Below are 14,089 nucleotides of genomic sequence, written 5' to 3'. Positions count from 1 at the left end.
ACAAGCATTTAGGACCTCAGTCTCATTAAACTGGAAGATTGTGCTGCTACAGTGGCGTCAAATGACAGGCATGAGAAGTGTGGGATCCTCCAAAGTAGACCTCAGACATGTTTCAGGAGCAGCTGTTGCACTTTGAACAACAGCTGGTGCTCCTTATGTTCAAAAAAACTTTCACTTAAATGTTTGAATTAGTTGTTTTGTTCTTTGAAAAATAAAATAAAACATTACAAAACAAATGTCACACTTTTGTCATAGGCGCTTTTCATAGAACACCGTGTTTTCTACACTTTCTACTTTATTTATGTCTCCCTGTCGACAGGCTCTGCCAGTGTTTCTGATAAGAAATTCAATACCTGTAGATCAACCTTTCCAAATCTGACCGACAAGCCTGTGAAATAGTGATGTGCGAATCATGAACGAATTGTTCAGTACTCGAGAATCACTTTGCTGACTTGTGAATCATAATTCACAAGCCCAACTAACTCATTCACTGACTCATCCCTTTTGCTGTTAGCAAACTAATTTCATTAGTAGAAATATATCTAGCTTATAATTAAAATTGTGGGGAAAAAACAGCCAGTTTCTTAACAGAAACGTTTCTGCTCTGAACTGGAAGAAAGAACCCTGAGTAGAAGCTCACATCAAGACAATAGTTTCTCAGCTCACAGTAGCATCGCTCTGCTAACATGCTAACAGCACATTTGAGTTACTCACCCCCTCCCTTCTTGTGCTGAATCGTAGCATGAACTAATTACTCAGGACTCACTCACCCCCTCCCTCCTGGCTCACAGCTTCTTCTTCTTCTTCTTCTTCTTCTTCTTCTTGGTTGGCGACCAATGTTAAGGTGCATTACCGCCCCCTGGCTCACAGCTCAGCGGACATTTAGATGAGAAAATATATATTTGACACATTTGAGGAAAATACTAATAAAATAAAATAAAAATAAATAAAATAAATGTTCCCTTTAGAAATCGTAATATTTATTTGCTCTTTTTTGCTCTATAAAAATAGTTGTTTTTCTTTTTCAATCATCTTAGGAGTAGGATATACATGAAAAGAGACACAAATTAAGTTTGGGTGAAAATGTACATTTTTGGCACTCTCTGGGCAACTGACTCAGTGACTCAAAAGACTCAAAACACGATTCATTTTGGTGAGTGATTCATTAAAACTCGATTCAGTAAAAAGAATCGAATTTACCATCACTACTGTGAATGTCCCGGGTAAGATAGCGCCGCCATTGCGTGCAATAGGTCGGCAGCCTTAACATGACATTTCCCCTTGTGGGACTAATACAGGTATCTTATCTTATCTTCTTACCTTTAAAAGCAGCCTGTTGTTGTGGTGGTAGGCGGTGCTTAGTTAGACGTCTCTTGTGCTGATTGGTGTTTTCCTTGATTGTCATGCATACCGTCCATTTGCTGCGTCGTCATTCCTGGGCTTGTTTTAACAGATTGTATCCAGTTGGAGGTTAATACTGGAACCGACTGGAGTGGAATAGGGACTTTTTAAGGTAAAACTTACTTTCTTTATCCGGTCTTCAGATGTTCACAAGTTAGCCGCTAACATGTTAGCTACACATAAACACTGTTTTAGCAGCCAGGCTAATCCGAGCTGGAGCTCCACCAACAATTTGTGCACCGTGGAGTTTTATGCGGTACCGAATACATTCTTGGCTCATAATGGCGCTCAAACACTGATTATACAGCTAACGCTCAGGGAAAGCTGCTCATAGCGAACAAGGTTATATAGCCTTTCATCGTTATTAGCAGTAATGATAGCATCATGTTCATTCCCAGCACCGTACACACTTCACGCTTTGCTTTAGGGTGTTGTTGACGTTTCACATGTGACATGTCAGAAACGTGGGCGTTTAGGCTGCGGTCTCTATAAGGGTATCTTCAGTGCTTATCTTCGGGGAAAATGTAGCCTTTCGTTAGTATAATACTGACGTGCTGTCGCTTTCTGTGAAGGATGTCCCGACAACAACTGGCCGTGCAGCGGGCCAGGAAGTCCTTCCAGACGGGAAAAACCAAACCTCTGGAAAGCAGGATCCACCAGCTGAGGAACCTGCTCCGCTTCGTCACAGAGAGACGGAAGGACATCGCAGAGGCTGTCAAGAAGGACCTGAGCAAGGTGACGTATCACTGTTAACAGCACATGGTACAGTAGCATCGTCTGTAAACCTGTGAATGAACATCATCAGTTATTCTTATTAATGGCTTATAAATATTTAAAGTATGTAAACACAGTCTTGGACAACACCAAACACCAGACAAGTGAACCCAACAATATACAGTCCAGTGTAAATATTGTCCTCCTGGATCAAAGGTGAAAACTGTAGAGATAAAAATGATAAAAATTCAACTATACAGAAATAAGATAAACTAAGAATAAGTGAAATAAGTGAATAGAAATAGAATAGGAATAGAAAAGAATGAGAATAAATAAAGACAATACACAGACAGAGTCAAACAGTGCAACACAGAATAGTGCAAGTACTGGAAGGGAGTGTTATTTAGTCCAAGAAGCGTGTGGAGAAGAGGAGGGCAGCAGCCCTATAGTAATCAGCCCTTTACCAGACGTGTGGGTCTAAATCATCGATACTGCTGCGCACATGGACAGCTAGAGATTCAGTCCTGACGTCTTTGACGTTAGCTTCAAGTCTGTTGCCTGGGGCGCACGTGCAGTTGCTACATTGTAATATAAAGTCTCTGAGGATGAGTCCATGCAGTTTAAAGAATGACACATGGACTTCCACATAGACCCTTGCACCTGACCTGAGCAGACTGGCAGATGCTCAGAGTAATCAGGGGCTAATGGTGAGCCGAGGATACGCCAGCTGGCTGACTAACTAGGCCCACTTTAGTAGCCCACTAGGAGTGCTGTGGAGCACGTTTCTTACTCGTGGTTCTGATTATGACACAAAAATGAACATGAAACAACAATAAGTAACCTAACCTTATTAGGGCCACGATCACGACACATTAATTTGTGTTACAGAAACATTATAGAAGTGAAAAGTATAAAATATTTACAAGAAGAGAGAGAGAGGGGTGGCTGTGACAGTGTGACATGTAGGTTCCCTGTGGAGAAAATGAAACGTGGAAAGTGTTAATACTAAAGCAAATGTTCTGGCAGGACCAGTTCTTGTATACTTAGCATACATCTGTATGTTCACAGCAGTTTAGACACCAGATAAGTTCTCAAGCAAGTGTCATATTAACCCTTTAAGACCGACCATAGAACCAAGTCCACCAGAGCTTATATTATATTTTTACATGCTGTGGAGCCATTTTTGGGAGCATTTCAAGTTGCTATACATCAATACAACCATTATAGCCTAAATTTTAATAATATGTCTGCATTAAGTGCATAGTAACTACATTAATTGCAAAAAAGTGCAATAAACTACAAAAAAATTGAAAATCGTTTTTGTTTTTTAACATATATTTCTAGTTAGAGAAATTTAAGAGGCTTATCCCTCAAAACTGTAAATACAAAAAAGTTGCACAAAATAGTTTCCCACCACAGGAAATTTATTTTGAGTGTCTTCATAGTTTTATTTTTGAAATACACCAATTTTTATACACTGCAGGAAAAATGAAAATAAATATTATAATGCAAATTTGCAAAAAAGCAGCATATGCATCAAAATAAACTATTTCCAGCAGTGCAATATGAGTCCTAAGCATCCCAGAAACCACACAGAAAGTCATAAAGTCAAAGATAACTTTTAAAAACACCAGTATAGGCTCATGAGGCCCTGATGGTAAAAAAACTACATTTCTGCAAAATGACGTCACTTCTGGTTTCGGGCAGGTCATGGCGGACATGCGATAGTTCGCTGACTTCTATTCCAACGTAGGAAGTGTTATGAACAGCTGATCGGATCGGCAAAGCGTGTTTCTGGAATATTATGCTTTTGTTGCTGCAAGTGCTTTTTATGCAGTTTTTGCAAAGCTATATGTGGAAGGAAACTGTGACCGAGGACAAGCTGATGGCAGAAGATGTAAGTACAACTCCTCCGGTTTCATATGCAAAAAAGATTATTGCTCTAGCTCACGTGGTTGCAGAGCTACCGGGATTTAAAAATAGTTACGCAAAACAGAGCGCGCCCGCTCCGACCGGCTTTAAAGGGTTAAAAGAAATCAAAGGGACAAGCTCTCATTTTCTTCACTGCAATAATCCGACTGCTATTTCTTACTTTATGTGCCTGAAGCTCTACGTTATATGGAAATGATGTCACTCTTTGTGTTGGTATCATATTGAATATTGTGGAGACCAGCTGCAGATCATCCAGGAAGCAGTTTGGTTTGCAAACACTGGATTTTGCCCCTGCTTTCAGAGTGAACATGGGACGGAGCTATTTGAGACACTGGGAGTGGAGGGTGAGATCAAGCTCGCCATCGAGAAGCTCGCCGAGTGGGCAGCTCCTCGGCCAGTGGAGAAGAACCTCCTCACCATATCGGATGAGGTCTTCGTGCATCCCGAGCCCCTTGGAGTGGTCCTCATCATTGGTGCTTGGAACTATCCCTGGGCCATCACCCTGCAGCCGCTGGTCGGAGCTATTGCTGCCGGTACCACATATACCCATGTGTATTTAGTTACCAGTATTCTTTTAGGTGCATAGTCTATAGCACATGTGCAACCTTTGTTGGCGTATCAAAACCTCCTTTTGCACAAATTCTAGTGCACTGACACTTTGCACATTATCATAGAGCAGGGTCGGCAAATTAATCACAAAGGAAGGACTGTTTAAAGTGAACCTATTGTCCTTTTCTTACTTATACTCTTACAGTGTTGTATACTACTAGCAATCATGGCCCAAGATCAGTACGTGCACAGGTAATCCTTGTGAACCACATGCTCAGGCTCTGTACAGTAGCCCTATGTGCTCCTGTCAGACACAAAGCCTTGGCTCGGAGCGCAGAAGCTTGATCCACCTCGGCTTAAAAGAAGGTGAAAAGGAGCTTAACCTGTTTTAGAGGATGAGCTAGAAATGAGTACGACGGATCCCCTTTTAAAGGATAGTTCAGCATTTTTAGAATAGATTTAAATCCCTTCATGCTGCGCCTTAATTAAAAAGAAACGGGGGAAAGACTCTGCTGCTGTTGTAGACTGGAATCAATGATTCACTATCGAGCTTTAACCAGTAAAGTGTGAGAAATAAAACCAGTTGTCCTGCGAATGAAAACTGCGTCTTCTGCTCAGTCGGTTCTTAAAGCGTACCATCATCCATGCCACTGTGTCTGTTCGGTCTCTCAGGTAATGCAGCAGTAATAAAACCATCTGAGGTCTGCTGTCACTCTGCTAAGGTCATGGAGGAGCTCCTCCCTCGGTATCTGGACAAGGTGAGGCTCCTTCCTTGTTGGATGACCTTTCTCGTACATGTAGTGTAAGCATGCTCGGAGTTCCCGTGACTTGACGCCCTTTCCACAGGACCTGTACCCGGTAGTGACCGGTGGAGTGCCAGAGACCCAGGAGCTGCTCAGGCAGAGATTTGACCACATTTTCTACACGGGCAGCAGCGCAGTGGGCAAACTGGTGATGGAAGCTGCGGCTCGCAACCTCACGCCAGTCACCCTGGAGCTGGGAGGGAAGAGCCCCTGCTACATCGACAAGAACTGTGACATCACTGTAGCGTGCCGGTCGGTCCTCTCTGTAGAACAAAGGAGAAGCTTTAAAAAACACAGCTGAGTTTCCAAACATCGAGTGTTTTCTTTTTCCTACAGTCGCATCACGTGGGGAAAGTTTGTCAACTGTGGACAGACGTGCATCGCCCCGGACTACGTCCTGTGTGAACCCTCCATCCAGAACAGAGTGCAGGAGGAGATCAAGAACTGCATCAAGGTTGGTGTGCACTACATAAAGAAACGAGTGGTGGCTGAAGACTTTTGCACAGAACCAGATTGTTGTTGCTTCTTTTATTCTTAAATGATCTTCCTTTGACACAATGCAGGAGTTTTACACAGATGATCCAAAGACTTTTGAGGACTACGGACGAATCATCAACAAGCGGCATTTTAAGAGAATCATGGCTCTTATGGAGGGCAGCACAGTTGTTGTTGGGGGAGACTCTGATGAATCCCAGTGCTATATAGGTATGTATGTAAGAGCAGGGCTCGCGAAATTTCAAAATCCCTGGTAGCCCTTCGGGCAGGGACTCTTCAGTTTTTGGTAGCCCAAAATAAATTTAAGTAGCCCGAATAAAAAAGAGCAATTTTTTGATTGATGTTTTCTTTCCTTTACAATATTATACATTAAAGTATAATATTGTAACGGAAACAAAACATTAATCAAAAAATTGTTGAAAAACAAATTACAACATTGTATAAAAATGACAATCATCAACTCAAATACTTGGTTCTAATTGAACAGAAATTTCTATGAACTTGTAAGAACTGTGAACATGAATCAGTCTGTGTCAGATCCTGAATCTGAAATTCCCACTGAAGTCACAGGTAAGAGGCAAGTGGAACCAAGATCGAGGCCGTTTGCTTTTTGAAGTTTGCAAAGACTGCTACATTGTGCCAGTGGTAGTTCACTCTTTGCAACATAGTAGCTGTTCTAAACAGATTTTCAGGTTTATTTTTAGTTTGTTATTTGCAATTGGTGTTTGTTCTGGGAAAGATATTACAGACTGAGCAATAATGCATTTCTTGCATTTCTCATGGGTTCTAATGGGGGCCTTTCTTAAAATGACTGGTCCCAGTAACAAAGGCGCTTGTCGACTCAGAAATCGAGGGAAAACCAACAACACACCCGGCAGAACATTATGTTATTTACACGGGTGCACATAAGTGGTCCGCATGTGCGCATTCGCTGTCAAAATAAAAGACGCGCACCAGATAAGAAGTTGCAACGCGCGTTTGCGTCCATATAAAAGGCTGTTTTTGTCCACTAGAGTGGGATTTTCACGGCACATTCTGCACCACATCTGTGCGTTCATCATTTGTTTGAAGCCAGCTCACCTCCTGCAACCACTTTTCCGAGAATACGTGCTTCTTTTGTGGTTCGGACTCCTGACATTTCTTTGGAGGTGGAGGAACATCACGGTAATTGCTTAAAGGAGCTTCTTCGACATCTTTAAGAGTTCTAAACAAATGTCTGTCCTCCTCCTGAAAATCTTGTGTACGCAAACACGTGTTGCAACTTCTTATCTTGTGTGCGTTTTGTATTTTGACAGCGAATGCGCACCTGCGGACCACTTATGTGCAGCCCTGGTTATTTAGCTTGTCATATTGCAGCCACAGAAATTCTTTTGTCCATGAAACCATAAAGCTGCACTTTCTTTTTGCCTTATAGTCTGATTTGTTATAACTTTTCCGTTTCCGTTTCGCGATTGCAAAGTGAAAGCAAAAAACAAGCGCAAATTCAAGCCGATTTCAATATGTCACATATTGACAGTGGCTCACCGATGCCAATGACATAATTACCCAGCTACATTTCCGAAAGAATGCAAAAGCATTGACATATATTTTTCCTTCCTACGATAGGCCGACGAGGAGAGCAGGGCAGAGATAGATTTTGGTAGCCCGACTGGACAAATCGCTAGCCCCGGGACGTCGGGCTAGCGATTTTGCGAGCCCTGAAGTGGTATGATGGAGCCAGCGGGTATCCCTCAAAATGTCAGGAGTTGTTTTAAGCCAACTGGTTGTAAAGTGGAACCATCTTTGTATTTTGTGTATCTCTGATGTCGTGCACATGATGGTTAAAGCCTCTGTTCCACAGCTCTGTATGTGCAGTGTGTTGGTCATTGCCCTCTGACCCTGTCGCCTGTGTGCAGCTCCCACTGTGCTGAAGAACGTTACAGGCGAATCCAAAGTGATGAAGGAGGAGATCTTCGGGCCACTGCTGCCCATCATCACAGTGAGCGGTGTGGATGAGGCCATCCAGTTTATTAACGAGAGAGAGAAGCCGCTGGTTATCTATGTCTTCTCCAATGAGAACAAGGTACGGCGCCTCACCTGCAGACGTCGTTTCCTGATATTTAGATCTCTTTAAATCTCTTCACTCCTCCTGTGTGATCCACAGCTGATCAAAAGAGTGATAGCCGAGACATCCAGTGGAGCTCTGCTGGCTAATGACTGTCTGGTTCACTTTACTGTCAGCTCTCTGCCCTTTGGAGGAGTTGGTGAGTGGATGCCTGTCAAACTCCATCAGACTTACTGGTTTTTCATCTTGAAGCTGACTCGTTCTTCTTCCGTTCTAAGGTAACAGTGGTATGGGATGCTACCACGGTCGCTACGGCTTCGACCAGCTGAGCCACATGCGCAGCTGCCTAATCAAACAGCTGAAGATGGAAGGAGTGAACAGCATGCGCTACCCCCCACACACTGCCAAGAAACTGGGCTGGGCTCGGTTCTTTCTGCTCAAGCAGATCAATGTGGGCAGGCTGCGTCGCATGATGCTGCTGGCTATGTTTGTGGGCGTGACATCGTTTGTGGTGCAGGTAAAGAAGCTCTGCCTAACCTCATAAAACTGCTCCTATTAGCCATTGTTAATGTTTGTGTGCTGTTAGCTAGCTTGCACGCTGTGTGGTCAATGGTACCTTTATTGTCCCCATTGGGAAGTTGATTTGCAGTCTGTCCATACAGAGAGACAAAAACAAACAACACACACACACAAAGCCCAGAGAAAACAGCCCAAATTATCATCAGAAAAGTGCAGTGTACAATGGCAACAACCCTTATGGTTTAGTATTGTATATTATGTGAGCTAGCATCAACCAAAACAACGATGAGACCTACTCAAAGGTCTCTCGGACTATTGTGTCACATGTCTTCTACAACAATATGTACAAGCCTAATTCCAAAAAGCTGTAAATGTCAATCTACACGCGTAAGAAAGCAAATGCAATGATTAGCAAAGGTCATGAACTCACATTTTATTTACAATAGGACAAAAAACACGTTCAGTGTTTAAATCGAGAAAGTGTAGCAAAAAGGGTTATTTTGAGTTTGATCGCAGCATCAAATTTTGTTTCAAAACTAAAGTAAAAGTGATGCAAAAAACATCTAGAGAAATATTTTGCAACTAATAGGTTCATTGAAAAAAAGCCTATTAGTGAGGCAACTTTCACTTTTGATCTCCGTCATAATAATATCAAGAAATCTCTGTGCACACGGGACAATGCTCAAAATCAGTGTGACACGTCAACAACCTCCAGGGCCTCTGTGCATTAAAATCAGGCATCATTCTATCGTGGGACTTACTTCATGGCTAAGGATCACTTTCTGAAATCACTGCAGTGAACACTGTTTATCGTTCCAGCCACATATGCAGGTTAAAGTGATTCAGTGCCTTTGCACCACCAGGAATTTACAATATATCAGGTATTTAAAGCAACTCCCATTCCAATGGCGGGTTTTTCAGGGAATATTTTAACATGACAGAATAACATGAGTATCAGTAAAGTTAAATTTGACGTGAAGCAACCGATACAAGCTACAGCTAGCTGTCTAACCGTCCCTGTGATGGCTATTCATAAATCCTTGCTTTGCTTGTTACGTGATGGCTACAATCAGTAGTTTAAAATTAAAGTGTCATATTTAATTTTTAATATCTTTAAACAGTGTTTAATATTATTATGTTTAGCTGGAGTTTTGCCAAAGTGTTGTCACACCCGGTTTGTGCCAAACCAAATATCTTAGATGGGGCCCCTCTAACCACGTTATAAATACGCTGGTGATGTTACATTTAAATGGTCCAACAACAACAACAATTAAAAAAACAAATGTGTTGACTAGGGATGGGAAGATGGGAAGACTTGGTTCCAGTAGTTCATCCTTATGTGCATGATGCACATTCAATTCAGTTCAATCAGTTTTATTTACACAGCGCCAAATCACAACAACAGTCGCCTCAAGGTGCTTTATATTGTGAGGTCAACCCTACAATAATCCATACAGAGAAAAACCCAACAATCATATGACCCCCTATGAGCAGCACTTTGGCGACAGTGGGAAGGAAAAACTCCCTTTTAACAGGAAGAAACCTCCAGCAGAACCAGGCTCAGGGAGGGGCGGGGCCATCTGCTGTGATTGGTTGGGGTGAGAGAAGGAAGACAGGATAAAGACATGCTGTGGAAGAGAGACAGAGATTAATAACAAGTATGGATGAGAGCGCGATGGTAAAGTGTAAACTGCATCCAGGACAGAAACAACTGTATTATATTGCTAGCACAACTGCGGCTCTTTGCAAGCATCTGCACAGACAGCATGCTAACACTAAGTTAGTCAGAATGCAGTTAATTTGCATGGAAAATAATTTCTTTGATATGCTGCTTAGTGGTAGCAGTGACTCTCAAAATGGAGCCAGTGAGAACTGATAAGGGAGTTGATGAGGAATCCTATTGATAAGTGATATCAGTAATCTGAATTGTTACATTCTTATCTATTTGCATCCCTACACTTGGCTCACCCATGTTAAGGACACACTAGGCTGTAGTGATGGTAAATTCGATTCTTTTTACTGAATCGAGTTTTAATGAGTCACTCCCCAAAGTGAATCAGGTTTTTTGAGTCACTGAGTCAGTTAACCAGAGAGTGCAAAAAATTTACATTTTCACTCAAACTTAATTTGTTTCTCTTTTCATGTACAGGGTGGGCCATTTATATGGATACACCGTAACAACATGGGAATGGTTGGTGATATTAAAGTCCTGTTTGTGGCACATTAGTATATGTGAGGGGGCAAACTCCTCAAGATGGGTGGTGACCATGGTGGCCATTTAGAAGTCGGCCATCTTGGATACAACTTTTGTTTTTCCAATAGGAAGAAGGCCATGTGACACATCAAACTTATTGGTAATGTCACAAGAAAAACAATGGTGTGCTGCTTTTCACGTCAAAAAGTCCTTATAAATGAGTCTCCAATAACACCAGAAAAAGTCGCCAGATTTGTTGCTAGTTGCTTTTTAGAAAAAAAAGTTGCTAAGGGGATCTGAAAACTCGCTAAATATAGCAACAAAGTCGCTAAGTTGGCAACACTGGTGCCACGAACAGGACTTTAATATCACCAGCCATTCCCATGTTATTACGGTGTATCCAGATAAATGGCCCACCCTGTATATCCTACTGCTAAGATGAGTGATTGTAAAAGAAGACAACTATTTTATAGAGCAAAAAAGAGCAAAAAAAATTCTAAAGGGAACATTTATTTTATTTATTTTTATTTTATTTTATTAGTATCTTCCTTAAATGTGTCAAATATATATTTTCTCATCTAAATGTCCACTGAGCTGTGAGCCAGGGGGCGGTAATGCGCCTTAACATTGGTCGCCAACCAAGAAGAAGAAGAAGAAGAAGAAGAAGAAGAAGCTGTGAGCCAGGAGGGAGGGGGTGAGTGAGTCCTGAGTAATTAGTTCATGCTATGATTCAGCTCAGGAAGGGAGGGGGTGAGTAACTCAAATGTGCTGTTAGCATGTTAGCAGAGCGATGCTACTGTGAGCTGAGAAACTATTGTCTTGATGTGAGCTTCTACTCAGGGTTCTTTCTTCCAGTTCAGAGCAGAAACGTTTCTGTTAAGAAACTGGCTGTTTTTTCCCCACAATTTTAATTATAAGCTAGATATATTTCTACTAATGAAATTAGTTTGCTAACAGCAACAGGGATGAGTCAGTGAGATAGTTGGGCTTGTGAATCATGATTCACGAGTCAGTAAAGTGATTCTCGAGTACTGAACGATTCGTTCATGATTCGCTCATCACTAGCAGCATGGCCTCTTCACCTGTCCCTCCTGCACCTGGTCATTGTGTCAGATGTTTAGTTACTCCTCGGTCTTCTTTAGCATTAATGATACTTGTAATAAATGTAGCCTATTTGCAGCTCTGGAGGCCAGGATTACTGAATTGGACACTCGGCTTTGCACCCTTGATACACCCGTAGCTAGCCAGGCCCTTGTAGCTGGTGCAGCCGAAGGTAGCGTAGGCTTAGCAGGCGACATAAATTCAGTAGCAGTAACATTACGTCAGTTGGAGGTCACTAAAATCAATATTGAATCGGTGTGTAACTTTGCCAAAACAATGTGGGACTGTAGTTTTCTCTGGTCCCCTCCCCAATCAGACCAGGAGTGACATGTTTAGCCGCATGTTCTCCTTAAATTGCTGGCTGTCTGAGTGGTGTCCAGAAACGATGTGGGCTTCATAGATAATTGGCAAACCTTCTGGAGGAAACCTGGTCTTGCTGGGTTTCTCTCTGTAATATTGTAGGGTCTACATTACAACATAAAGCGTCTGGAGGTGACTGTTGTTGTGATTTGGTCCTGTGTAAATAAAACTGAATTCCACTGAATTGAATTAAATTGAAAAAAAATGAAAGAAGAAATGTGATGCATGTGGAAGTGACGTGTCTGTCCCCATATATAAGACTAGACCAGGAACATTTTGTTATTTAGTGTTATATTTAATCATGAGTGATGTAGGGAGATCACGTGTCATCTACTGTCATTGCAAACTGTGCACATGTAACCGAGTGACCAAACAATCTTGAAGAGTATCTGGATGTCTCTGCTGTGATGCTGCTCTCATGTTGTCATCATCTTTTAGACATCCTGAAGGATTTCTCTCAAAATTAGATTGCTGATAAATTCAGTGGTAATATTTAACTCACTCTGTTTTTCCATAGATTAAAGTGAACTCTGTACTAACAGACTGTTTCATTATATTCCTCTTTAAAGTGGGCTTCAGCAGAACTTCAGGCTTTCTGAAGGTCTCTCAGCATTTTTGTTCCAGTCCTTGTACCTGACAGTTTTAAGCCACGTACCAGTGACCTATGAATCATTCAAGTGTATAAAAGGCACCGAAGTCAAGGAATCAAACAGTATTGTCTACATATAACTTATCAAAGAACCAATATTACATGATATCTTTAGGACCACATTTGTTCCTATTGCTTTAGTTGAATCTACAAAGATAACACAGTTTTAAAGGCATAAAATAGTATTTTTGCACCAAAAGGGCTTTCAGCCAAAAAACAACTGGTGTGTTTCAGCTTGGTGAGTCACGTGTCCTTTAAACACAAAAAGATGAAGCGTGTCTGAAAGTCCTGATCGTAATAAATTGGAATAAATCCAGTGGTTTCAGTGGATGGAGGTTGTAACGTCGTTCTTAAGGTAAATGAGGAGAAAAGGTGATGCAAATGATACAAGAGCAGGACTGAAAAGGTCGTCTGTTTTCGGCGTCCGTGCACCGATGTCACATGTTCTTCTGCTTTTGCACAGTAATATTTTATCACTTTCTAGTGCATCATTTGTGTGGTGACAACTTTGTAAATAATCGCGTTTTCCCAAATGCATCTCGTTGCTCGTGCCCCCCGTACACCCACCGTCCACAGGCTTGTACACTGGACACAACAATAGCTTTGTCTCTTGGACACAATGTGTGGTGTTGTGCAGGAGATCTAACCACATACCGGCAATGCCTGCTCGTCTACCCTCCCTTTAATTACCCAGCATGCTTCACTCCCCGTGGCTAAATAGCCTCCTTTGTTTTAGTCCACCCCACTGCCTTTGTGGACATCCACACATGCTCATGTGAACAGTTAAAACTGTCTCCCACTGCTGACAGCTTTGTGATCTGTTGTTTGCAGAGGTTCCTGCGATGAGGCTCAGCAGGTAGACGGCGCTGTGGCCCAGCGCCGTGGCGATCCCGGGACAGCCACACGGACTAATCACCTGTAGTAGAACACAGCACTGCAGATGTTTCATGATTATATTTCACTGATATTTGTTTTTCTTCTGTTATTGTTGCATCTCCTTTCTGTTACACGTTTAGCTACACTTTGAGTTTAATTCTTCAGTATTCTCTCTGATTCTGGTAGATAATGAAAATACAAACCTGTCTGTGATTCTTTTAAGAATAAAAACAAAATCACTGTTAACTCCTGCTTAAGAGGTAATCCAGCAACATGCCAGTTCTCCTAATGTCTGTCTGCTATTGAACATCAATAAAAAGTTCATAGTCAGAGATTTGCTGAGATGACTTTGTTTCTTTGCCTTGTGCACTCCTGATCGATCTTGTCTGGTGTATCATTAACATCAGCCCGATGCTGTAATAGATTACCTGACTGAATGACTGCTATTAAGA

The 14,089-nt window shown here is 41.9% G+C and overlaps 1 protein-coding gene across 2 annotated transcripts; it reads left to right on the top strand.

Moving 5' to 3' along the window:
• The first annotated feature begins 1,202 nt into the window (after positions 1–1,202).
• Positions 1,203–13,634, top strand: LOC102795491 (aldehyde dehydrogenase family 3 member A2-like). Of its 2 annotated transcripts, XM_087841406.1 has the most exons (12): positions 1,203–1,298; positions 1,454–1,513; positions 1,974–2,136; positions 4,349–4,580; positions 5,269–5,354; positions 5,443–5,651; positions 5,736–5,853; positions 5,963–6,104; positions 7,790–7,956; positions 8,038–8,137; positions 8,217–8,455; positions 13,593–13,634. In XM_087841406.1, the coding sequence occupies exons 3-12, from the start codon at positions 1,975–1,977 to the stop codon at positions 13,605–13,607; spliced, it is 1,470 nt and encodes a 489-aa protein (XP_087697532.1). In that variant the 5' UTR covers positions 1,203–1,298; positions 1,454–1,513; position 1,974; the 3' UTR covers positions 13,608–13,634. The 2 variants fall into 2 exon arrangements, with proteins under 2 accessions (XP_087697532.1, XP_087697536.1); XM_087841410.1 differs by lacking the exon at positions 1,203–1,298 and having other exon boundaries at positions 1,399–1,513.
• The last annotated feature ends 455 nt before the right edge of the window (positions 13,635–14,089 follow it).

The sequence above is a fragment of the Neolamprologus brichardi genome, chromosome 1, assembly GCF_056152115.1.
Source record: "Neolamprologus brichardi isolate AB-2024 chromosome 1, ASM5615211v1, whole genome shotgun sequence".
Taxonomy (NCBI): domain Eukaryota; kingdom Metazoa; phylum Chordata; class Actinopteri; order Cichliformes; family Cichlidae; genus Neolamprologus; species Neolamprologus brichardi.
Note: the sequence above shows the minus strand (reverse complement) of the source record. Positions and strands in the feature narration are given on the sequence as shown.

Excerpts from the sequence above, each read along its gene's own strand:
- LOC102795491 (XM_087841406.1), top strand. The coding sequence starts at position 1,975 with ATGTCCCGACAACAACTGGCCGTGCAGCGGGCCAGGAAGTCCTTCCAG. Across the intron at positions 5,652-5,735 it reads GACATCACTGTAGCGTGCCG|TCGCATCACGTGGGGAAAGT; the intron begins GTCGGTCCTCTC and ends TTTTTCCTACAG. Across the intron at positions 7,957-8,037 it reads TCTTCTCCAATGAGAACAAG|CTGATCAAAAGAGTGATAGC; the intron begins GTACGGCGCCTC and ends TGTGATCCACAG.